We start from the raw sequence: 21,869 nt of genomic DNA, 5'->3' as shown, positions 1-21,869 counted from the left end.
TCGAGTGACAAAACTTTTAATTTTAAATATAATTTTTTTCTTTATTTTTAATTTTTTGTATGATTATATAATACAATTAAATTTATATAATTATTATTCATTTTACAATTAAATAATTTATTTTAAAATTATAATATATTTTATATCTTATTAAATAAATTTATTCGTGCACAAATATGTTGCTAGTAATTATTAAAAAAAAAAGAAAAAGATAAAATGACAAACACAGCTCGTCTCAATCTATTCATTGAACTAGATCTTTCCTTTTCATTCAATTTGTTCCAAATAGAGAGATCTCTCTTTCCTACGCCACGCCAAATCACCAAACTTCACACACACATTTTCTCAATCCCTTTCACTTTCACTCCCCTTCCTTTCCTTCATTCCAAACACCCTATAAACACACAAAATCGCATTCAATTCCCTTCATATAGTAGCGTGCAGAATATAGAAATGCGTAAACTCTCAATTCTCTGAAACAAAAACAAAAAAACACCATCGCCAAAGAAACCATCGCGTTTCTCAATTCTTGATCCGACCATCCAACGGCGATTAAACCATCCACGTGTCACCCAACACCTGAGTTTTTGTTTGTTGCAACCAAACAACAATCACTTTCGCACGTTAAACTCTTAATCACAATCCTAATCGAACCTGTTTCTGCTTCGTCTTCGCCGAGCCTGATAAACCTCCGGTTCGAAATGAAGTCCGTTCTGGTTCGCCACTGAACCGAACCGGTTCGAGAAAAGTAAGATCACCGGGTTTTCGTTTTTATAGATTCTTAGTATTAACGGCGGTGATGAGAGGGAGCTGTTGGTTGAACCGTCGGATTGAGCAGAGGTTTCGGTTACTTGCGATCTCCACCGTTAAATCAGTGAAGATCAAGCTTCTGCTGTTTTTTTGCGTCGCGTTAACGCTTCTCGCATTTTCAACAACCGGTTCAACTTTCTTATTGTGGAACAATAATAATAATATTCAAACTCCTCCACTTCGTCGTTTCACTGATTCAAGGTTCGTTTTTCTTCCTTTTTTTATAATACTTATTGAAGCTTTTTTTTTTTTTTTGGTAGTTTATGTTTTAGGGTAACATAATTGCACTAATGAAAAAAAATTGATTTGTTTTGGTTTGATTATAGAAAGATTTTATTTTGTTTAAAGGATATAAAGTTTTGTTTTTTTATTGGAATTTCAATATAAGTGTTTGGAATTAAGATTCTGTTTGGTTTTTCTTGTTGTCTTTTTTTGTTTCTTTGGTAAATGAAAATTGATTAGAAAGGGATATTTGTATATAATAGGGTTTTATTTACAGGGTTGAATTGAAGTAGAATTAGGTTATTGGCTTGATTTGAAGATTAGTGTTAAGTTCATTTTGGAGAGAAAATTAGGGATATGATTAAATGATAGTTAATGTTTAGGATTTGGATTTGGAAAGGATGTATTGAGGTGAATAGAACTGTGATGTTTATAGATTGAAATCAGCTTCTGAGTTCTGAACTATGTAGCACCGACACCCTGAAAAAATGCGTGTCCGTGTCGGTATCAGACACCTGCACTGACACTTGTAATTACATTTAATTTATTTATTTTTTCAAATTATTACTAGAGTTGTCGTGTCAGTGTCAGAGTTGTGTTTGGGGTGACCGTGGATGTCCGTGTTTCATAGGTTTTGAAGGAAGGAGCTACATGTTCTGTGTGAGGTTTTGGTGCTGCAAAATTTGGATATTGATATTGGGGGGAATGTTGCTTTTGTTCGTATTTGTGTTGGAACCATTTCTTGGACTTTGAATCTTTTTTTCGTATTGTTTTTCCAGTGATTATCTAATTGTGTACTGGAATTTGGACCAGTAATTTAGTGTGTTTTGGTGAGCGTTTGCCTAATAAGTTTTAAATGAACTTGATTACTTACAATTGATTTGGTCAAATTTCAGTTTGAAATATCAAATTTGACTAAACTTTGAATATCAATATTGATTTGGTCATATTTCAGTATTGATTTGGTCAAATTTCAGTATGAGCTTGATAGAGTATAGAGAAATTTTCAATTTTGATTTCAGAATATTCAAAATTAATTTGGTCATATTTCAGTATTGATTTGGTCAATTTTGAGAGAAGGTCGTGTTTGAGAGAAGGTAATCAGTTTTCGCCCTATGAATCATGAATTCAAACAAGCACTTAATACCTCTGTAGCACCGACACCTCTGAAAAAATACGCGCCCATGTCTGACACCGGCACCGACACTTGTGATTTTATTCAATTTATTCATTTTAGTAAATTATTACCGGTATCGACGTGTCGGTATCGGATCCGATGTCCGTGTCTGTGTCTGTGTAGCTTAATATTGCTAGAGTCATGTTGGTGAGCTTTCAAAGTCACCTTACCATGGAGTTGGAGAAAAGAGAAAACAGAACAAAATCTGGGGTTGACTTTTAGTTTCTGAATTTTATTTTCAGAGCACTGAGAGTTTGTTGCTGGAATACCTGAGAACTAATTTTTGTTTATTCTTTGTTTGCAGGAAAGGATATTCTATTGTAATGAACACATGGAAGCGATATGATCTCTTAAAGCAGTCCATCAAACATTATTCATCCTGTCCTCGACTTGATTCAGTACATATTGTATGGAGTGAACTCGATCCTCCATCAGAAGGTCTTCTAAAATTTCTGCACCAAGCTGTAAAATCCAAGTCTAGAGACGGACAATATGTAAAGCTGAGGTTTGATGTCAACAAAGAAGACAGTTTGAACAACAGATTTAAAGAAATTAAGGATTTGGAGACTGATGCTGTCTTTTCTGTTGACGATGATGTCATATTTCCTTGCTCTTCAGTGGAATTTGCATTTGATGTTTGGCAAAGTGCGCCAGATGCAATGGTGGGGTTTGTACCTCGTGTACATTGGGTGGATTCATTGGTATGTTTTTTTTTTTTTTACTTGATGATTGTCCATTATCCTTGATAATTTGGTTGCTCGATATTTCTTTTATGCCGCTGCTTTGTATATCACATGTGTAATTTTGTTTCTAAAGCTGACCCTCATCGTAATCTGGGGACATAAGCTACTAGTCATGTTTGATGCATCTTTAAACCTGATGTGAACTTATGATTAATGTCTGTTAGGTTTGGTATAACTTTTTTCCCATGATTGGTTCAGAGAGATGAAAAATATCAAAAAAACTCGTAAGTCTAATCTTTTAAGTTATTCAATGTTCTTGCAGAATGGTGAAGACAACAAGTTTAGATATGGCGGATGGTGGTCTGTGTGGTGGACGGGTACATATAGCATGGTGCTCTCCAAGGCAGCATTCTTTCACAAAAAGTATCTCAGTCTCTACACGAATGAGATGCCATCATCGATTAGAGAATATGTAACAAAGAACAGGTTTTTATCTGAACTGAACACCCACCAACTACCTTTATTCTTATCAGATTTCAATCTTTCAAACTTTAGTTCCTATTATTTTGTAAATTCTCAATAATTCAATTGATTTACCAGGAATTGTGAAGATATTGCAATGTCTTTTCTCGTCGCAAATGCAACTGGTGCACCCCCTTTATGGGTTAAAGGTAATTTAACAATCTGTATCTTATTACATTTCCCTCAACTTCACTTCCTCAATGTATATGCGCGTTTTCCATCGAAATATATTTAATGATAATGTTCTCCCATTAAGCTAATCTTCTTTCAGTGAATGCAAACCACGTCTTCGAAATCTTCTTATTGAATGCTAGAAGTATTTTGTAGTTTGTTCTGTTCATTTAGATGCTATTTTCCCCTTTTCTCCTTCTTGAATAAGCTGTTGTTAGTTATCTTGTTAGCATACAAAAATGCGATAGCAGTAGTAAAAGGAAGTAGTTGATTGTAATGTTCCATGCTAATGCTTGTTTTAATATTGTCCATTGTGGTAATAAAAATCTAACATTACTCTAATTGATTTTAAACCATGTTGATATATGCCATTCATACAAAGATTATAGGTATGTATATGATGTTAATTAACTTTGTGGATTTTGTCTTTGTTACAGCCAAAATATATGAGATTGGATCGACAGGAATTAGTAGTTTGGGAGGTCATAGTATACGAAGATCAGAGTGTGTCAACATATTTACCGCCATGTTTGGGCGGATGCCCTTGGTATATACTTCAGTGAAGGCAGTTGATAGTCGCAATGTCTGGTTTTGGTGATTAGTGTTTTGGTGATTAGTAGATTGTTATTTTCTTTACATTTTTAGAAAAATTCCACTGTTGTCAATTAGTGTTGAGTAGCTAGCTGAGTTACCGCATTCATATGTTAGTCAATAGAGCTGTATGATATTGAATCTTTTTATACACAATTCTTGCTTTTTGGCCCTGTTTTAGCAAGTTCCTTAGGTTGATTTCTTGTAATATTGACGTGTAATGCAAGTCACCATTCTAGGTAAGGGTGTTTTTTGTCCCTTAGAATAAGATTTTGTAATGTAGAAGAATATTGAGGGATATTAAATTCTTAGAAATTGAATTTCATCTAGTGTTTAGACCTAATAGAATGATGTTTGAATAGAGGGTGAGTTTGTCATAATCACAGTGTAGCACGGTGATTTCGACAAAAAAACTGCACTTTCACTTTCGTATGCATGAATGAACTGTTAATAACACTAAATGCAAATCAAAACAGAATCAGAATGTAAAACTATAAATGATTAACATAGTGATTTGATCTCTAGTGAGATCAGTTAGAAAATATAATTGCACAATGATGTGTTTATTCATCCTCTCAAATTTTAGACAGCTTTATAGCAGAACAATCATAAATAGATGGAGAAGAATATGAACAATATCATATTTGTAAGTTATCTAATTCTTCTATAGGAAAGCTAGTAGAATTGTCTTGTTGTCCACCAGTATTCCAAAGGAAACTAGCATACTTTGACAGATAATAAGTGTTGCCAGGATCTGATTCCAATGCTTGTAGATATCTCAATTCTGCTGCCCAATTATCCTTCCTTATCCACAACAAGAAATCGGCATATCTGCAATATGCTTCACCCTCTGGTGATTCAACTAGCACTGATTTTTTGTAGTATTCTTCAGCTCTGTGATCATATAGACAAGTTTAATCAGTGATAAATATAGTATGTAACTCTAAAACTGCAAACATCATTTAATGTTACTCAAACTGTATCAGAAAATTGGATTCTGAGAACTCACCCATCATTGTCATGAAGAACAAGGAAGAGGAACTGTGCATAGTTTGACAGAAGAAGTGAATTGTAAGGTGAAAGGACTATATGCTTTTTGTAATAAGCCTCAGTTTTCTCATATTCCTCATATTGATCCCCTTCAATCTCCACACATACTGGTGCCACAAACTTCATCATTGTTTCATGATCCAAACCCTCACCCCTCAATTCTCTTTGCATCTTTGAACCTTCCTCCAACATAGAATTCCATAACTTTTCTTCCTCTTCTGTCAACTCTTCCTTTACACACTCATCTTGAACCACAACACCATGTAGAACTTCACTCACATCCTTAACAATATTGTTGTTATGCATAGAAAACACAGAAAAGTTACTTAGGAAAACCATAACATCAACCATGAGAGACGGCGTCTCGCTGAAAACCTGTTGAAACAACCACACAAAAGAATCATCCATTTCTCTATTTAGCTTAACCATAACACTTTTCAAATCTTCACCACAAAGTGATTCCCTTGTTTGCAAAGCATGATTCTGAAGCTCATGAAGAATAAACAACAAAGATCCAAAACTCTTCTTAACAGAACAGTTATTCAATTCACTTGATCCATCTCCAAAGCCTTGTTCCAATTGAAGCTTCTTTTTAATCATCCTAATAGACAAAGGGATTCCAACACTTTTCACTCTCCTTTCAAAACTCAGTCTCAAAATCTCTTCTCTCTCTGGCCAGCTAGGTGGCTCAGGCTGAATACCAAGCAAAGAAGGTTCCAGAATTTCTCTTCCATTTTCATCTTTGTGAAGATGAAAATCATTAAAAAGAGCTGAACAAGAACAACCACGATTTACTCTTTTACCCTTCAAGTTCCTTGACCTAGACAACAAGGAACAAGAAAAACCATTGACTTTGTTCCTCTCAGGAACATGTTTCTGTGTATGACAAGAAACCGAACGTGGTGATTTCCATGAATCAGAGGGAAGAGAATAAAGGGTTCTCAGTTTCCAACATTCAAGATTGGGAGAAACACTTGTACTCATGTTTGGTTACAGAATTCTTAAAGAAATCAAAGAAAAAACAATGATCAATTTTATATTAACAAAACCCTATCACCCAAGAAAGCATTTTTCATCAAATTTCTATCGAAATTAATCAAAACCGTGGGAAATCCGTGTTTATAACAGAGAAAATTCAAAAGGGTACCACAAAAAGTTTGTCTTTTCTCTAACAAAAGTTCAATAGATGACAACAATTTTTGATAAATTGAGAAATACAAACAAAATGGGTTAAGAAAAAAATCGATCTTTTTATGGTAAAAACTATGTAAAAATCTAAAATCTCAAATGGGTTCACAAGAATTCAACACCAAAAAAACCGTACAAGGTTTTGTTGAGCTGAAAAAGTGGAGTGGATAACACGTGGGGTCTAACAAACGTGGCAATGAGATAAAGTGTCTTAGATATTTATTTTGGAAAAAGTACTTTTATTTGTTTGTGAATTTGTGATTTTTTAATGGATTTTTTTGGTAAGATATTTGATTGGTAAGTTTGTGGATGATGAAGATATCTTTTGAGAAAGGATTGTGTGCACTTTTTGGGTTTGAATGAATGGTTCGTTTGTGATCCTAGTGGCATGCATTAAAATCACTTTGGACGTGCAATGTAAATCACTAAATTCTAATCTAGTGGTTATAGGTAAAGGTTGTAATTTGAATGTTAGATTGATCTTTTGAAATATGAATTTATGACTCAAGTTTATAATTATTGAAAATGAATAATTTAGTGTCAATTGTTATGTGGAATATAGTTTGAGAGATTTCATATCAAAATTCTAGTAACTTATCTCAAATTTCATATTGGTTAGCTATTTTAGGAGGTGAAAGCTCGTCTGATTCTGCGTCTAGCGCTTTAGTTTGATCAATTGAAACTGTAAAAACAGCAAGAGTAAGTCTTGGGGTAGTAAGACAACACACACATAATGTTTTTTTAAACCTCTTTTAATTTTATTAAACTTCTTAAAACAATCCAGACAAGTATAAGTCGATTGATAAGTGTTTTTAATCAATTAGGAAAGCTAACTCACTGCCTAATTGATTATAGCCTTGGCCAAATTGATTAAAGAAAATAGAAACGCCTAGTAACTGATTAGATTAGCTATTAATCAATTAAAGTATATAACCGCTTTATGGTTTCCTTTTATGTATTAGGATTGCTGTTTTAAGGGGGTTTAATTGATTAAAATATTTTTTAATCAATTAACTCATTTATGTGATCTATTAATTATTATTTTTTTGAGTTAAATATTTTTTTTATATAAAGAAGGTTTCTCCTTATTTCATTTAGTACCATTTTTTCCAAATAAAAAACCTTTCTACTATTCTTCTACTCTCTCTTTTTAAAATTCTATTTTCACTATAGTTGTCGTAGTGTTGAACGATTGAAAAGTCTTTCTCAGAGTTGTGTTGTACTGATATTGTGATTAATTTGTTTTATTCAAAAGTGAGTTTCTCTTGTGTGAATTATTTTTAAAAGATTTAAAGGTTGCAACCTAAACCTAAAAAAAGGCTTGAGTGAAGATTCTTGAGTTAAGTCTATATGAAATACTTATTTGTTGTTGAAGGTTCGTGGGCTAATTTTGTGCAAAAATTCAATTTATAGTTGAAGGTTGTTTGGGCTGATCTTATAAAAGTTCAATGTTGATTTTAGTGAAACTCTCAAGGAGAAACATCTTGGGAACAAAAGTAGGTCAAATGGTTAGGTTGAACATGTAAAAACCTTTGATGGAATCTCTCTATCCATTCTCTCTTTATTTTCCGTTGATTATTTTCTTTTTGCTGTGAATGTCTCTTTTTCATCTTCTTTCTGTCTTTCCACTTTTACTTCTCTTTTTGTTTATCAAATACTATTATAAAAGTTTTAGAAAATGAAAGTTCTTATAAGTTATTTTTGATTTTTGGATATCACACTTCACTTCTTCTTTGTGTTTGGAGTCACTTGGTCAACAAGATTTACCTTCAAATATGATTATCATTGATTTACAAACTAACCATATAGGAATATCTAAGTCTAGAGACCAAATGTTATCTTGTCTCCTTACAAATCACATAGAGACTTTGTTCTTACACAAAAGTCACTTATATTGCATCTATAGTCATGAATATTCTTGTCTCATATACAAATCAGGCATGTGTAAATTTAGACCATGTATGAACGAGTAATATTGGATTCTTATAGAATTATATGGAAAATTTTATACCATCTTCAATTGATAACCTAACTTTGTAGCCATGGATGATAGTATTTGTTCTGAGCTGTTCACAAGGCCCAGAGAGAAAAGTCTCAATCATGTAGCAAAAAAGTACTTAATGCTGAATAGGTTGACTCATTCTTCTAATTGAAGATGTGTTCCTTCTCATGAGTGTATTTTCCAACAGTCCAAATCAATCTAACAGTTGACCAGGCAACACATGGCTTACCACACACATTTAGTTACCAACAACTTCTCCTATTTAAAGGAGGAAACACACCATTTTCAGATATTCAAATCCTTTCTCATTTAAACACCACTTTTACACTTATACTAGCATGAGCTTTGGAGTTCTAACCTCGTACATAAGAAGCTTATAACAATCACAACAAGCTTTGTTCATCCAAAGCAGAAAATATTTGTAGGAGCATTCCATGATAGGTCAGGGCAAGACACTTCAACGAATCTCTCACCCAAAGCTGAAATTTGTAATCCACCTCCAATAGTTTATTAGATGCATTTGAATGTTAACATGTAGTTGGTTTGATTTGAATTTTAAGTCCATTTTTATAATAAACTCTAAACCCTTGATGCTCTCATTTTTAAATTTCTACAATATTAGTCCACCTATCCAAATAACATTCAATATTAATGGATTTGGTGACGTGGCAGTCCAAAACTTTCATGATAAAGTATTGAGCTAATATATCTACTCTCTTAAGTTAATCTATGGCATATCGAAATATTAGAAAGATTAGTTGTTTTTAGATATCCAATGTACAAATTGTCAACAGCGTAATTTAAAAATAAAAAAGACTTGATTAAAAAAATATTATGAAAAAGGTTATTATAATCATTATTAATATTCAAAGAATAATCTAATTAATAATATGATTATTATAATATTAATAATAATATATATTTTTTTTAAAATTTTAAAATAAATTTAAATTTTAAATAAACTTTTTTAAAAAACATTGATACCAAAACAAAACTCGTATACTAAAAAATTTATTAATAAAAAATATCGTAAAAGAGTTATAATAACTTAATTTCAATAAATATTCTTTTTCTTAGAGAAGTCACTTGGTTGTAGACATACCCTTCAAGCTAGAGTGTTTTTTTTAAAGGAAAATACATATATGGATACAATATATAGATTTACACACAATCAATCATATTTTTTTTATTAATAAAAAAATTGAAATAAAATTTTCTCTCTACTTCATTAAACCAAACACGCTTATGATGACAATTAAAAACGAAATTAAATTTTAAATAAATTTTAATTTTTTTACTTTTTATTGATTATTCTTAAAAGAATGAATTTAGGTTTATATCCATGCAATATTTTTATTTTTTAAAAAAAACAAAAGGAATGAAAGTACCATATGTCCAGGGTTTTCCAAGAGAGTAGTAGTATATTGTACCCCCATATTGTTTAAAAAAAAAAACAAACTTTTGCTATCAAATAAAACAAACTTCTTGAAATAAAATTTGAATTTAAAAAAACGTTATTATCTTATAAAACAACAAACTTATATATTTACGGTAACAAACTTTATCTCAAAAACAATAAACTTTATCCTCATTCGGCTATATATATAGAAAAACATATTGACTCTCTCTTGTTCAAAAACACTCTCACAGCTCTTTCACTATCTAACTTTCGCTATGGCTCTACAACAACAATTACTTAATGTAGATCCAAATATTTGGCTACAATTTGCTAGAGATTCTTTCACAGTTCCCAAACTTCATTCTAGAGTTTATTATTTTCCTCCTGGTCATTTAGAACATTCTCCTATTACCCCTACCACTCAAACACTCTCCCTCCTCCGCCCATTCATTCTCTGCACTGTCTCCTCTGTTGATCTCCTTGCAGATCCTCAAACTGATCAAATCTTTGCAAAACTACTCCTCACTCCCGTCATTGACGCAACTGTTGTTCCTCCTGTCGAGGTTATCAACGAACAAGACAATGCTGATCATGTTGTTTCCTCTGCCAAGACTCTAACTACGACTGATGCTAACAATGCATGTGGATTCTCTGTACCTAAGGCCTGCTCCGTCTCAATCTTTCCGCCGCTTGACTTGACAACTCCATGGCCGTCTCAAGAACTCTCCATCACTGATGTTTGCGGTGTTGTATGGACTTTTAACCATGTCTATCGCGGAAATCCCAAGCGATACCTATTCACCACTGGCTGGAGTGCATTTGTTGACAAGAAGACACTCGTCGGCGGTGATACCCTTGTTTTCATTAAAAACTCCACTGGAAATATATTTGTTGGAATCCGCCGCCAAAATGCTGCTAAAAGAATAATAGAAAAGAACGTTGTCGTTGCCAATGCAGTAGAATTGGCTGGGAAGAACACGCCATTTGAAGTCATGTGTTATCCGACGATTGATGGTTTTGATTTTGTGGTTGAAGATAAAGTTGTGGAAGATGCAATGAGGATTCATTGGTATCCTGGAATGAGAGTTACACACACAGTGAAGGGAGGCTCAACTTTTCATGGGACAATATCTGCAATCTCCTATCCTTCAACTCATCCATGGCGCACGCTACAGGTAAATATATGCTTTCTTTTTTTTTTGGCTTTACTATAGTATTTCAAATGATTGGTATTGAATTATTACTATTTTCATGTCATTATTATAGGTTGAATGGAATGAACCTAACGTCTCGGAGAATCTAAAGCATGTAAGTCCGTGGCAAGTGGAACCTGATTTTAGCACACCTCTACTGCATCAACTATTCCCTCCAACAAAACGGCTAAGAGCTGCTCAAGAATCTGCCCTACTAAGTGATACCGAAAGAATTTCTTCTATTTCAAAGGTAGAATTCAGTAACTTTTTAATGAAATCCTTGAATCAAACACCATTGGATTTCGATGGCATGCTGGGAGTCAGGCAAAATCATATTTTGGGATCCAATTCTTGCAACTCTTTGAAAGGTAGTTCATTTGAGAAAAGTTCAACGAAAGAAACTGATAATGTGTCAAATGAGATAAACACTACCAATCATATAATACTATTTGGTCAGATCGTGCGTCCCGCTGAAAAAAGTTTCAATGATTCTGCTATTAAGCGGGCTGATGGTCGTGAGATGCACAATGAAGTTGATGATAGCTCACCAAGTTTTTTAGAAAATTGTTAAGTAGCTAATAAGATGGATAAAACATGGCTTTAGACTTGCATACTGTTGTGTTCCTAATTATGTTGCTGATTGATGAGAATGTACCTACACATCAGCATGAATACTTTGTAAACTTTCTACTTTGTTACTATACCATGGTATGGTTTTCATTTTTCTTTTAGTTATTCTTTCTTATGATTTGGAGATGATAATTTTTATCACCTTTCAGTCACAATTTAAGTTAGTAAACTGCTTTTGAAATCTCATATATGCTATTGAAATGTATAACAACTTGGTTGATAACACAGACTTGCTTTAAGTGTGTCAACACTAATCACATCACGACATGCTTTGAGATTTTGATTGCTACTAGTATTAAAAATTAATTTTAAAAAAGTAGAGCCGAATAATTAAGTTAAAGTAGTTATTCAGCCAATGAAGAACATCATTTACAGCTCGGCGAGTCCATATGGCAGTGAATCATTGAAAGAAATATCATACTGCTATTCAGCCAATGTTTGATGGATTTAAATCTCTAAGCATAAACCATATTCCAAATTAGAAACCTAAGAAGTATGAACTTTTGTAACAAAATAGTGCTGAACACATGAGGTTATAACAAAAGATTTTGATATTTGCATTCTGAAACAATACTGTTATAGCCATAACACTTAACTTAAAAGCTAGGTAGTGTCCTAATGGGGCAAACAAATACTACACAACAAAACATGCATTTTATGAGTTAGAAAATCATCTATAAAACTGTAGTAAATGATGTCATCATTTCAAGACTAAAACTTCTACTCAATTAGCATACATGTTCATCTAGTTATCTACATGACATATTTCTAAAAACTTAGTAACTATTTATGTGCAACAAATTTGACAGTATCTTCAAATTCATTGCACATCTCACAAGCATCAGCACGCTTAATAACAGAATCAGACCAAATAATAGTATTGAACCAGGCCTAACTATTTTGGTGCTGCAGATGTGAATACCAGTTCACTTTGTTCCAGAGGAGTTCAAAACACTATGGTTATTATCAGTTGACACTTTATCTGGCACCACCATTGAATTGTTCTCAAATGAACCTATCTTTCAAAGAGTTGGAAGAAGTGGATCCAGAAAAATGATTTTGCCTGACTCCCAGCATGCCATCCAAATTCAAGGGAAACTGTTGATGTAGTAGAGGTATGCTAACATCAGGTTTAACCTGCCACGGACTTACACGCTTTAGATTCCTCGAGACATTGGGTTCATCCCATTCAACCTATAAAAATGACATGAAAATAGTAATAATTCAATACCAATCATGTCAAATATGTGATCAATTATACTTTGTATCTACAAGTCAGAGAATCAAAGTCAAAATTCAACTTATCATCAATAATCTTTACAATAAGAATTGTTTAAAAGGTTCTTAAAAAAAACTCACACAGAAAATGTAACATGCAAAATTCATTGTGATATATAAAGTACACATGTATGTAAAGTAAAAAAGAAGAAAGCATGTCTTTACCCGTAGCATGCGCCATGGATGAGTTGAAGGATGGGAGAATGCAGATATTGTCCCATGAAAAATTGAGCCTCCCTTAACTTTGTGTGTAACTCTCATTCCAGTATTCCAATTAACCTTTATGGCATTCTCCACAACTTTATCTTCCACCACAAAATCAAAACCATCAACCCTGGGATAACACATGACTTCAAATGGTGTATTCGTCTTAGCCAATTCTACAGCATCGATAACTGTCTTTTCGGTTATTTTACTAGCGGCTGCAGACATATTATGGCGGCGGATTCCAACAAATATCTTTCCAGCCGACTTTTTAATGAAAACAAGGGTATCCCCGCCAACAAGATGCTTCTTCTTAACAAATGCAGTCCAGCCGGTGGTGAGTAGGTGTCGCTTGGGATGCCAGCCATGAACGTGGCGAATGGTCCAGACAACACCGCAAACATCGGTGACAGAAAGTTCTTGAGATGACAATGGAGTTGTCAAGTCAAGCGGCGGAAAGATTGAGTTAGCGCAGGCCCGAGGTACATAGAATCCACCTCCATTGTTAGCATCAGATTTAGATATAGTCTTTGCATATGAAACGACACGATCACCATTGTCTTCTTGATTGCTAGCCTCAATAGGAACAACAGTTGCGTCAATGACGGGAGTGAGGAGTAGTTTTGCAAAGATTTGATCAGTTTCAAGATCTGCAAGAAAATCAATAGAGCTGACTGTGCAAAGAATGAATGGGCGGAGGAGGGAGAGTGTTTGGATGTTAGGTGTTATAGGAGAGTGTTGTAAATGACCAAGAGGAAAATAATAGACTCTAGAATGGAGTTTGGGAACAGTGAAAGAATCTCCTGCACATTCTTGCCATATTCTTGGATCTACATTGCAGAATTGTTGTTGTTGAGCCATCTCGAAACTTAGGTAATGAAAGAGCTGAGAGTGTTTTTTGAAGAAGAGCTTAGAGTGAGAGTGAGTTATTATAGAGAAGAGAGCGCCAATAAGATTCTATATCACAGTTTTGGAAACCAAGTTGAGCTGAACAATTGGGTGTGGAAAGTTTGTTTCTCAAGCTGGCGCTCTTTCGACTGTCCAAATAAATCTAACGGCTAACCACATGTTACAACTCACCACACGCGTTTAGTTGCCAACCATTTTTTTTATTTAAAGAAGAAAGCGTGCTACTTAGAGGGTATTCATACCACTACAGCAGACTACGAATCCATTCTTCCGATCAATTCTAATTCAAGCATGAAACATTGACATTGTTTGTGAGAATCAATTTTTTGATAATCTTGCATGTCATCCCCATCTCAATTTTATCGGAATGGAATGTGGGCTCAAGCCCCCACAAGAAAAATAAAATCCTGTTATTAATACTACTATATAATTTTTTAGGCCCTGTAAAATTAATTAATTTACTAACTTGTACGTATCCAGTCACCTTAATTTTAACATTCTAGTCACTACTTCAATCTCCACAGACACAGTCTTTCCTAACCTACTCTATTTTTTCTTAACTTTTATAAAATACTTTTCTTTCTCCTTCCAACATAAATGGTTAATTTTTTTATTTATTTCTTGCTATTACTTTTTTTCAAGTGCAACATCAGTTAGTTTTTCTACTAATCTATTCATTCATAACTAATATTTAAAGATATGATTTTTTAAATATATTTTATTCTATTTCCTTTCAATAATTACTGTTTTATAAAAACAAATATGTTTGATGTTTTATTAAAAAAGTATTAATATTTTAATAAACTTTGCTAGTAAAATAAATCAAACATTGTCTCAAAATAAAATAGAAAACTAAATAGTCAAAGTACAAGTGGTTTTAAATAAGGCTCAAAAGAAAGGTAATCTCAATAACTAAATAACTTTTGATGATGCGTGATAAAACAGGGTTACAAGAAATTATCATGTGCTTCTTATATACTTTTTGCAAGTTATAACATTACAATAACCATAGTCATAAACATGACGAAAAGAAGAAAAGAAAAAACAATTAATTATACATTCCTTCCTCCTATAGGCAGAGAGCTCTTCTTGTACTTTCCTATTTGAGAGCCATGATGCCATGGATTAACACCAAGATCCTCTTCAATCATCTTAGTATTTAAATCAATGCAGGCTAATTTATCATCGATTCTCTTAAAGAAGACTAGATTGTTTTTTATCCCGACTCCTATGGGGGAGCATATGAAAGGTAGGTGGTTAATAACAAAGAGTTTGGTCCATGATTCTTTGACACCGAGTTCTCCCAAAATTGATATATGAAAAGTACTTGTCTCTATGTAAGTTGATATCAAGGCAATTGACTCATTTAAAAGAACCAAGTGTTTCTCGAGAAATTTGTCTATATCTTTCTTGGCTTGTTCAACAGAAAGAGGACGAGGAGAAACATCCAAGTAGGAGGGAGCCGGTGTTGTAAAGAAAACCTCATTGATAAAATCAAATGATATCAAACATTCTTCAAGATCATATTTAGACTCACTTCTAGCCCACCAATGAGACACTCCATTCACATACACTCCGATCATCCGAGCTAGCGTATAATAGTGACGATTTGGTATACAGTTATGAAGCTCTTTCCAAGAGTTGTTTCTCAGAGAATATAACTCCCAACAGCTTTGGTATTCGTCATTTAAAAGACCATAATTTGTCAATTGAAGCACTTTATAGTCATCTGTTACAGAATCATAGCCAAATCCATGAAGACCGTACTGAAAGGTCAGGGAAGTTGGCACAGACCTAGGAGGAGGAGTCGGAGGAATAACTTTGAATTCACCTGTAGTTGGATTCCACAGCACAGGACCTCCTTTGTAGTGTTGCCTGAGACAGAAAATACCATTAATACTGACAGAACCCAAAATATAAATAGGGTCTTGACACTCTTGATATGGATGTGGCCAATCAATTTTGACCCTATTTTTGAACACGCCGCCGGGTAGCAAATAAAACTCAGAGGGAATTGTGTATTCATCTTTAAGATATGATAGGATGAAATATGTATCATCATAATCCTTACTAACTGACAACAAATTGTTATTGTTGCTGAACAAGTTGATGAAATAAGAGTCTTGTAACAAGAGTGACCATGACTTGCATGCACATTCAAATCGTTTCAACGATTTTAAAGGCAACTTAGAGAGAATACAGAATGAGACATCATCAGGTATATAGTTTCTAACTTTTTTGCTTTTCACAACGATTGCCTCATATTCTTCCATCTCCCAATCCTCTGAAACAGTAACCCTGAAACACTTCCGATTGTCTCTGATTGCCACCGATTCTTCCATCTCCACTTCCTCTGAAACAGTAACACTGGAATTGGTGTGAACTCTGAACAAGTAGAAGAAGAATGTCAATTATACGATTGCAAAGCTGTTTCTCATTCTTATATGGCCTTTCCTAATTTTCTCTACTTCAGAATTTATTTATACTCACACCCTCACAAAAATATCCTTTTTATTATAAACAGTTGCCTAAAAATATTCACTCTCAAAGAATCAAATCAGTAACAAATCAAATATTTGGAAATTTATTGACATAAATTATCATTTATTGGAAATTCAAAGTTTATTTGATTTTATTATTGAAAATAAGTTTGATTAAATTGTGAAAATAATGTTTCACTTTGGCTAATTTGATTAATTTCAGTGATTTTTTATATTAATTTTTCACACATTAATTAATTAATTAAGTTAATCAATTAAAATAAATAAAGAGAAATATCAAAGCAAAGACTAAATAAACAAGAGAGGAGTGCATTCAAGGCGACTAAATAAACACTATCTTTGCTCCGCACCTCTCGTACAATGATCGTCATTCTCCAATTGAATCATATTTTCTCAAGTAGCGTTCTATGCCAAGAAAGTTGCATGTAAAAAAATGAATAAATCTATAAATTAAGAATAATAAAAAGCATTAGGCATATTCAAAACTAAATAGGCCAGCTCAAAGAGTTATATTCCTTTTATAGATAGGTATAGATAAATTTGAAATAATAATATGTCATGTTCGATAATATTTCTATCGGATATTATCGGCTCGCACAATTGCTCATGGGCGCCAATAATATTCTTAAAAAGACCTCGTATGAGCGTAGCATCGCATGACAACAAGCTCGAATTGGTACTCAAACTTGTTTCTGCACTACATCCTAAAAAGACTTAGATGGGTTAAAAGGGTTCTAGGCCATTCAGCTTCTACGGACACTCACTATTGAAAGTAATAGCATTCTTACGATGGTTCGTAACAACATCTACTACCTTCCATGAGGCCTCCACTGATTGAGGTTCCACCATATGATGCTCATGTTAAAGATTGCTCCTGACATGCAACTATTGGTCTTATCACCTCCTATGTTCGATAATTTTTGTCTTTCAACAGTAGTTCTTAGTCGTTGTCTAAAACATTAAATATTTTCAATGAACATTGGTCTCCTTCGATGCAATAAGAGTTAAATCAATTTGAAAGAAACAACACTTGGGAACTCGTTCCCAAAGTTTCATCTAATCTAGTAATTGGTACCCGATGGGAAACAATTTGGATGAAAATGGTAGTATTTTAACAAATAACGCCAGACTCGTTGTGAAAGGATACAATCAACAAAAAAGGATTAGATTTCATGAAAAATCTATGCTCATGTGGCTAGATTATAAGCCATAATAATTTTATTAGCTTTCTCCTATATCATGAATTTCAAATGATTTCAAATGGAAGCTTTTAAGCAGATCAAGGTGTGTTTTTGATACCTCTTTTTGGCCGATACCAAAAATTCTTTGTTTTTTACAAAACTCCGGTATCTATTTACCGGAAATTTCAAAAATTTTGGTGCGATTTATCGGAGATTTTAAAAATTCCAGTAATTTTATAAAATTCATTACACCGTCCTTGAAATTTCTGGTAGAAAATCAATACCAAAAATTCGATATAGGCTCATCCTAATCAAACCAAAATTACCTACCATAAATGCCCACTTAGTCTTGTTGGACTTTATGAAGAAAATTTGATAGGAAAAACTTGTAAAAGAATTGTTAATATGTGATCTCATTTTGGGATTTAAGCCCTCTTTTGCCAAAAAAAAAAACAGAAAAAGAGAATAATCTAATTAATAATATGATTGTTATAATATTAATAATAATAATAATAATATACTTATAAACAATTAAATAAAAATGGTATACACTTCAATAACTTTACATTTTGGTTGAATACATACCATTGTCCAATTATCAAAAATCATATCTTTTTTTATACTTAATTCTAAGATCAATTAAAATTTTAAATAAACTTATTTTCAACAAAACTCATGTACTTAAAAATTTATTAATAAAAATATCATAAAAGAGTTATAATAACTTAATTTCAACAATATTGTGTTGTCTTCCTCCAAAAAAAAACATTATTTCTTTGGATAATTATAATATTTTAATATTGAGAAAACTTATTTAAAATTCTTTAGATGCGGTTTATGCTATTTGCCAATAGAAATATGAAAAATATACTTTAAAATTATTTAAGAAGTGAAAATAAAAAAAAATTACATATGTGTAAGAGAAAATTATACACTTATCATATTTTTATTGAAAAATAATACAAACCAAACCACATCTACGAAATTGTATACAAGTATTATCCTTTTAATATAAACGGTTAGCTTTAGCTTTATTTATTATATAAGCTGTCATTTTGATAATTGTATTAGTATCAAGGGTTAATTATGTCAGGGGTCCCTACAAAAACGCGACCCTGCACTTTTAGTCCCTGTAAAAATTTTCATAGAGAAATGGTCCTTGCAAATTTAGACGTCACCATTTATTGTCCCTCGAGGGCAGCTTTACAAATATCTAAAAACGTTTGAAATTGCGGGGGTTTTAAACCTCCTCTAAACTAACAAAAAAAACAAAAAACTTGGTTATGAACTTTTCTCAAACACCTTGCAAGCAAGTTCAGAACTAAGATTTTTGTGAAACACACTGAATTATGTAAAACTGCATCACCTCACCAACAACTTACATTAACCAAAGACCTGCAAAACTCTATTGAACCGACTTGTACTCATGTTTGGTTACAGAATTCTTAAAGAAATCAAAGAAAAAACAATGATCAATTTTACATCAACAAAACCCTATCACCCAAAAAAGCATTGTTTTTTTTATCAAATTTCTATCGAAATTAATCAAAACCGTGGAAAATCCGTGTTTATAACAGAGAAAATTCAAAAGGGTACCATAAAAAGTTTGTCTTTTCTCTAACAAAAGTTCAATCAGATGACAACAATTTTTGATAAATTGAGAAATACAAACAAAAGGGGTTAAGAAAAAAATCGATCTTTTTATAGTAAAAACTATGTAAAAATCTAAAATCTCAAATGGGTTCACAAGAATTCAACACCAAAAAAACCGTACAAGGTTTTGTTGAGCTGAAAAAGTGGAGTAGATAACACGTGGGGTCTAGCAAACGTGGCAATGAGATAAAGTTTCTGAGATATTTATTTTGGAAAAAGTTCATTTTATTTGTTTGTGAATTTGTGACTTTTTTAATGGATATTTTGGTAAGATATTTGATTGATAAGTTTGTGGATGATGAAGATATCTTTTGAGAAAGGATTGTGTGCACTTTTTGGGTTTGAATGAATGGTTCGTTTGTGATCCTAGTGGCATGCATTAATATCACTTTGGACGTGTAATGTAAATCACTAAATTCTAATCTAGTGATTATAGGTAAAAGTTGTAATTTGAATGTTAGATTGATCTTTAGAAATATGAATTTATAACTCAAGTTTATAATTATTGAAAATGAATAATTTACGGTCAACAAATTGATATGTGGAATATAGTTTGAGAGATTTCATATCAAAATTCTTTTAACTTATCTTAAATTTCATATTGTTAGCTATTTTAGGAGGAGAAATATCAATTAAACTAATAATTAAAACAATGATAGTAATGCATATGATTAGGAATAAGAAGTTGATATGTCAAGACGAGATCAAATTTTCGATGTAGATTTATTGATCTATGTAATATGTAGGTATAATTGTTAGTTGCTTTTAATGATTATAACTGTCAAACGATTTAAAAGATGATAACTCTATAAGTCAAACGACTTTTGGGGGTTGATAGCTTCCTTTAAAAAGTTTTTTGTAACAACTGTTAAAGGGGGAGTGGATATCAATTGTCCAGAGATTTTTTATGATAGGATATAATCAAGAAGAAGTTATCTCAAATCTCATCAGTCAAATAATTCAAGTTTCAGTTGAAGTGTTAGACAATATTGAATTGGACAGAAGAATCTGAAGTCTTAAATTTGTAAAAGTGTGAAAGCTCGTCTGATTCTACGTCTAACGCTTTAGTTTGATCAATTGAAACGGTAAAAACAGCAAGAGTAAGTCTTGGAGTAGTAAGACAACACACACATAATGTTTTTTAAACCTCTTTTAATTTTATTAAACTTCTTAAAACAATCCAGACAAGTATAAGTCAATTGATAAATGTTTTTAATCAATTAGGAAAGCTAACTCACTGTCTAATTGATTATAGCCTTGGCCAAATTGATTAAAGAAAATAAAAACGCAGAGTAACGGATTAGATTAGCTATTAATCAATTAAAGTATATAACCGTTTTATGGTTTCCTTTTATGTATTAGGATTGCTGTTTTAAGGGGGTTTAATTGATTAAAATATTTTTTAATCAATTAACTCATTTATGTGATCTATGAATTATTATTTTTTTGAGTTAAATATTTTTCTATATAAAGGAGGTTTCTCCTTATTTCACTTAGTACCATTTTTTCCAAATAAAAAACCTTTCTACTATTCTTCTACTCTCTCTTTTTAAAATTCTATTTTCACTATAGTTGTTGTAGTGTTGAACGATTGAAAAGTCTTTCTCAGAGTTGTGTTGTACTGATATTGTGATTAATTTGTTTTACTTAAAAGTGAGTTTCTCTTGTGTGAATTATTTTTAAAAAGGTTGCAACCTAAACCTACAAAAAAAGGCTTGAGTGAAGATTCTTGAGTTAAGTCTATATGAAATACTTATTTGTTGTTGAAGGTTCGTGGGCTAATTTTGTTCAAAAATTCAATTTATAGTTGAAGGTTATTTGGGCTGATCTTATAAAAGTTCAAGGTTGATTTTAGTGAAACTTTCAAGGAGAAACATCTTGGGAACAAAAGTAGGTCAAGTGGTTAGGTTGAACATGTAAAAACCTTTGATGCAATCTCTCTATCCATTCTCTCTTTATTTTATGTTGATTATTTTCTTTTTGCTGTGAATGTCTCTTTTTCATCTTCTTTCTATCTTTCCACTTTAACTTCTCTTTTTGTTTATCAAATACTATTATAAAAGTTTTAGAAATGAAAGTTTTTATAAATTATTTTTGATTTTTGGATATCACAATTCACTCCTCCTTTGTGTTTGGAGTCACTTGGTCAACAAGATTTACCTTCAAATATGATTATCATTGATTTACAAACTAACCATATAGGAATATCTAAGTCTAGATACCAAATGTTATCTTGTCTCCTTACAAATCACGTAGAGACTTTGTTCTTACACAAAAGTCACTTATATTGCATCTATAGTCATGAATATTCTTGTCTCATATACAAATCGGGCATGTTTAAATTTAGACCATGTATGAACGAGTAATATTGGATTCTTATAGAATTATATGGAAAATTTTATACCACCTTCAATTGATAACCTAACTTTGTAACCATGGATGATAGTATTTGTTCTGAGCTGTTCACAAGGCCCAAAGAGAAAAGTCCCAATCATGTAGCGAAAA

The 21,869-nt window shown here is 32.3% G+C and overlaps 5 protein-coding genes across 5 annotated transcripts; 2 read left to right on the top strand and 3 right to left on the bottom strand.

Moving 5' to 3' along the window:
• The first annotated feature begins 278 nt into the window (after positions 1 to 278).
• On the top strand, positions 279 to 4,419 carry LOC131620995 (glycosylinositol phosphorylceramide mannosyl transferase 1-like). Its single transcript, XM_058892195.1, has 5 exons — positions 279 to 1,011; positions 2,514 to 2,910; positions 3,215 to 3,378; positions 3,493 to 3,563; positions 4,023 to 4,419. Exons 1-5 carry the CDS (start codon positions 800 to 802, stop codon positions 4,181 to 4,183), a joined length of 1,005 nt encoding a protein of 334 aa, XP_058748178.1. The 5' UTR covers positions 279 to 799; the 3' UTR covers positions 4,184 to 4,419.
• Positions 4,420 to 4,570: 151 nt separating this feature from the next.
• On the bottom strand, positions 4,571 to 6,581 carry LOC131620994 (uncharacterized). The gene is made up of 2 exons (XM_058892194.1): positions 5,186 to 6,581; positions 4,571 to 5,070 (listed from the first exon to the last, which is right to left on the bottom strand). The coding sequence occupies exons 1-2, from the start codon at positions 6,208 to 6,210 to the stop codon at positions 4,815 to 4,817; spliced, it is 1,281 nt and encodes a 426-aa protein (XP_058748177.1). The 5' UTR covers positions 6,211 to 6,581; the 3' UTR covers positions 4,571 to 4,814.
• A 3,509-nt stretch (positions 6,582 to 10,090) lies between these two features.
• LOC131619506 (auxin response factor 17-like) lies at positions 10,091 to 11,579 on the top strand. Its single transcript, XM_058890595.1, has 2 exons — positions 10,091 to 10,990; positions 11,082 to 11,579. The coding sequence occupies exons 1-2, from the start codon at positions 10,091 to 10,093 to the stop codon at positions 11,577 to 11,579; spliced, it is 1,398 nt and encodes a 465-aa protein (XP_058746578.1).
• A 1,064-nt stretch (positions 11,580 to 12,643) lies between these two features.
• Positions 12,644 to 13,981, bottom strand: LOC131619505 (auxin response factor 17-like). The gene is made up of 2 exons (XM_058890594.1): positions 13,082 to 13,981; positions 12,644 to 12,832 (listed from the first exon to the last, which is right to left on the bottom strand). The coding sequence occupies exons 1-2, from the start codon at positions 13,979 to 13,981 to the stop codon at positions 12,644 to 12,646; spliced, it is 1,089 nt and encodes a 362-aa protein (XP_058746577.1).
• Positions 13,982 to 15,003: 1,022 nt separating this feature from the next.
• Positions 15,004 to 16,473, bottom strand: LOC131617620 (F-box/kelch-repeat protein At3g06240-like). Its single transcript, XM_058888882.1, has one exon. The coding sequence runs from the start codon at positions 16,369 to 16,371 to the stop codon at positions 15,082 to 15,084; it is 1,290 nt and encodes a 429-aa protein (XP_058744865.1). The 5' UTR covers positions 16,372 to 16,473; the 3' UTR covers positions 15,004 to 15,081.
• Between the last annotated feature and the right edge of the window lie 5,396 nt (positions 16,474 to 21,869).

This window comes from Vicia villosa, linkage group LG7 (assembly GCF_029867415.1).
Source record: "Vicia villosa cultivar HV-30 ecotype Madison, WI linkage group LG7, Vvil1.0, whole genome shotgun sequence".
Lineage (NCBI taxonomy): Eukaryota > Viridiplantae > Streptophyta > Magnoliopsida > Fabales > Fabaceae > Vicia > Vicia villosa.
The sequence above is the reverse complement of the archived record's forward strand: the minus strand, read 5'-3'. Positions and strand labels throughout refer to the sequence as shown.

Excerpts from the sequence above, each read along its gene's own strand:
- LOC131619505 (XM_058890594.1), bottom strand. The coding sequence starts at position 13,981 with ATGGCTCAACAACAACAATTCTGCAATGTAGATCCAAGAATATGGCAA. Across the intron at positions 12,833-13,081 it reads ATCCATGGCGCATGCTACGG|GTTGAATGGGATGAACCCAA; the intron begins GTAAAGACATGC and ends TCATTTTTATAG.
- LOC131620994 (XM_058892194.1), bottom strand. The coding sequence starts at position 6,210 with ATGAGTACAAGTGTTTCTCCCAATCTTGAATGTTGGAAACTGAGAACC. Across the intron at positions 5,071-5,185 it reads GTTCTTCATGACAATGATGG|AGCTGAAGAATACTACAAAA; the intron begins GTGAGTTCTCAG and ends ATATGATCACAG.
- LOC131617620 (XM_058888882.1), bottom strand. The coding sequence starts at position 16,371 with ATGGAAGAATCGGTGGCAATCAGAGACAATCGGAAGTGTTTCAGGGTT.
- LOC131619506 (XM_058890595.1), top strand. The coding sequence starts at position 10,091 with ATGGCTCTACAACAACAATTACTTAATGTAGATCCAAATATTTGGCTA. Across the intron at positions 10,991-11,081 it reads ATCCATGGCGCACGCTACAG|GTTGAATGGAATGAACCTAA; the intron begins GTAAATATATGC and ends TCATTATTATAG.
- LOC131620995 (XM_058892195.1), top strand. The coding sequence starts at position 800 with ATGAGAGGGAGCTGTTGGTTGAACCGTCGGATTGAGCAGAGGTTTCGG. Across the intron at positions 1,012-2,513 it reads CGTCGTTTCACTGATTCAAG|GAAAGGATATTCTATTGTAA; the intron begins GTTCGTTTTTCT and ends CTTTGTTTGCAG. Across the intron at positions 3,564-4,022 it reads ACCCCCTTTATGGGTTAAAG|CCAAAATATATGAGATTGGA; the intron begins GTAATTTAACAA and ends TCTTTGTTACAG.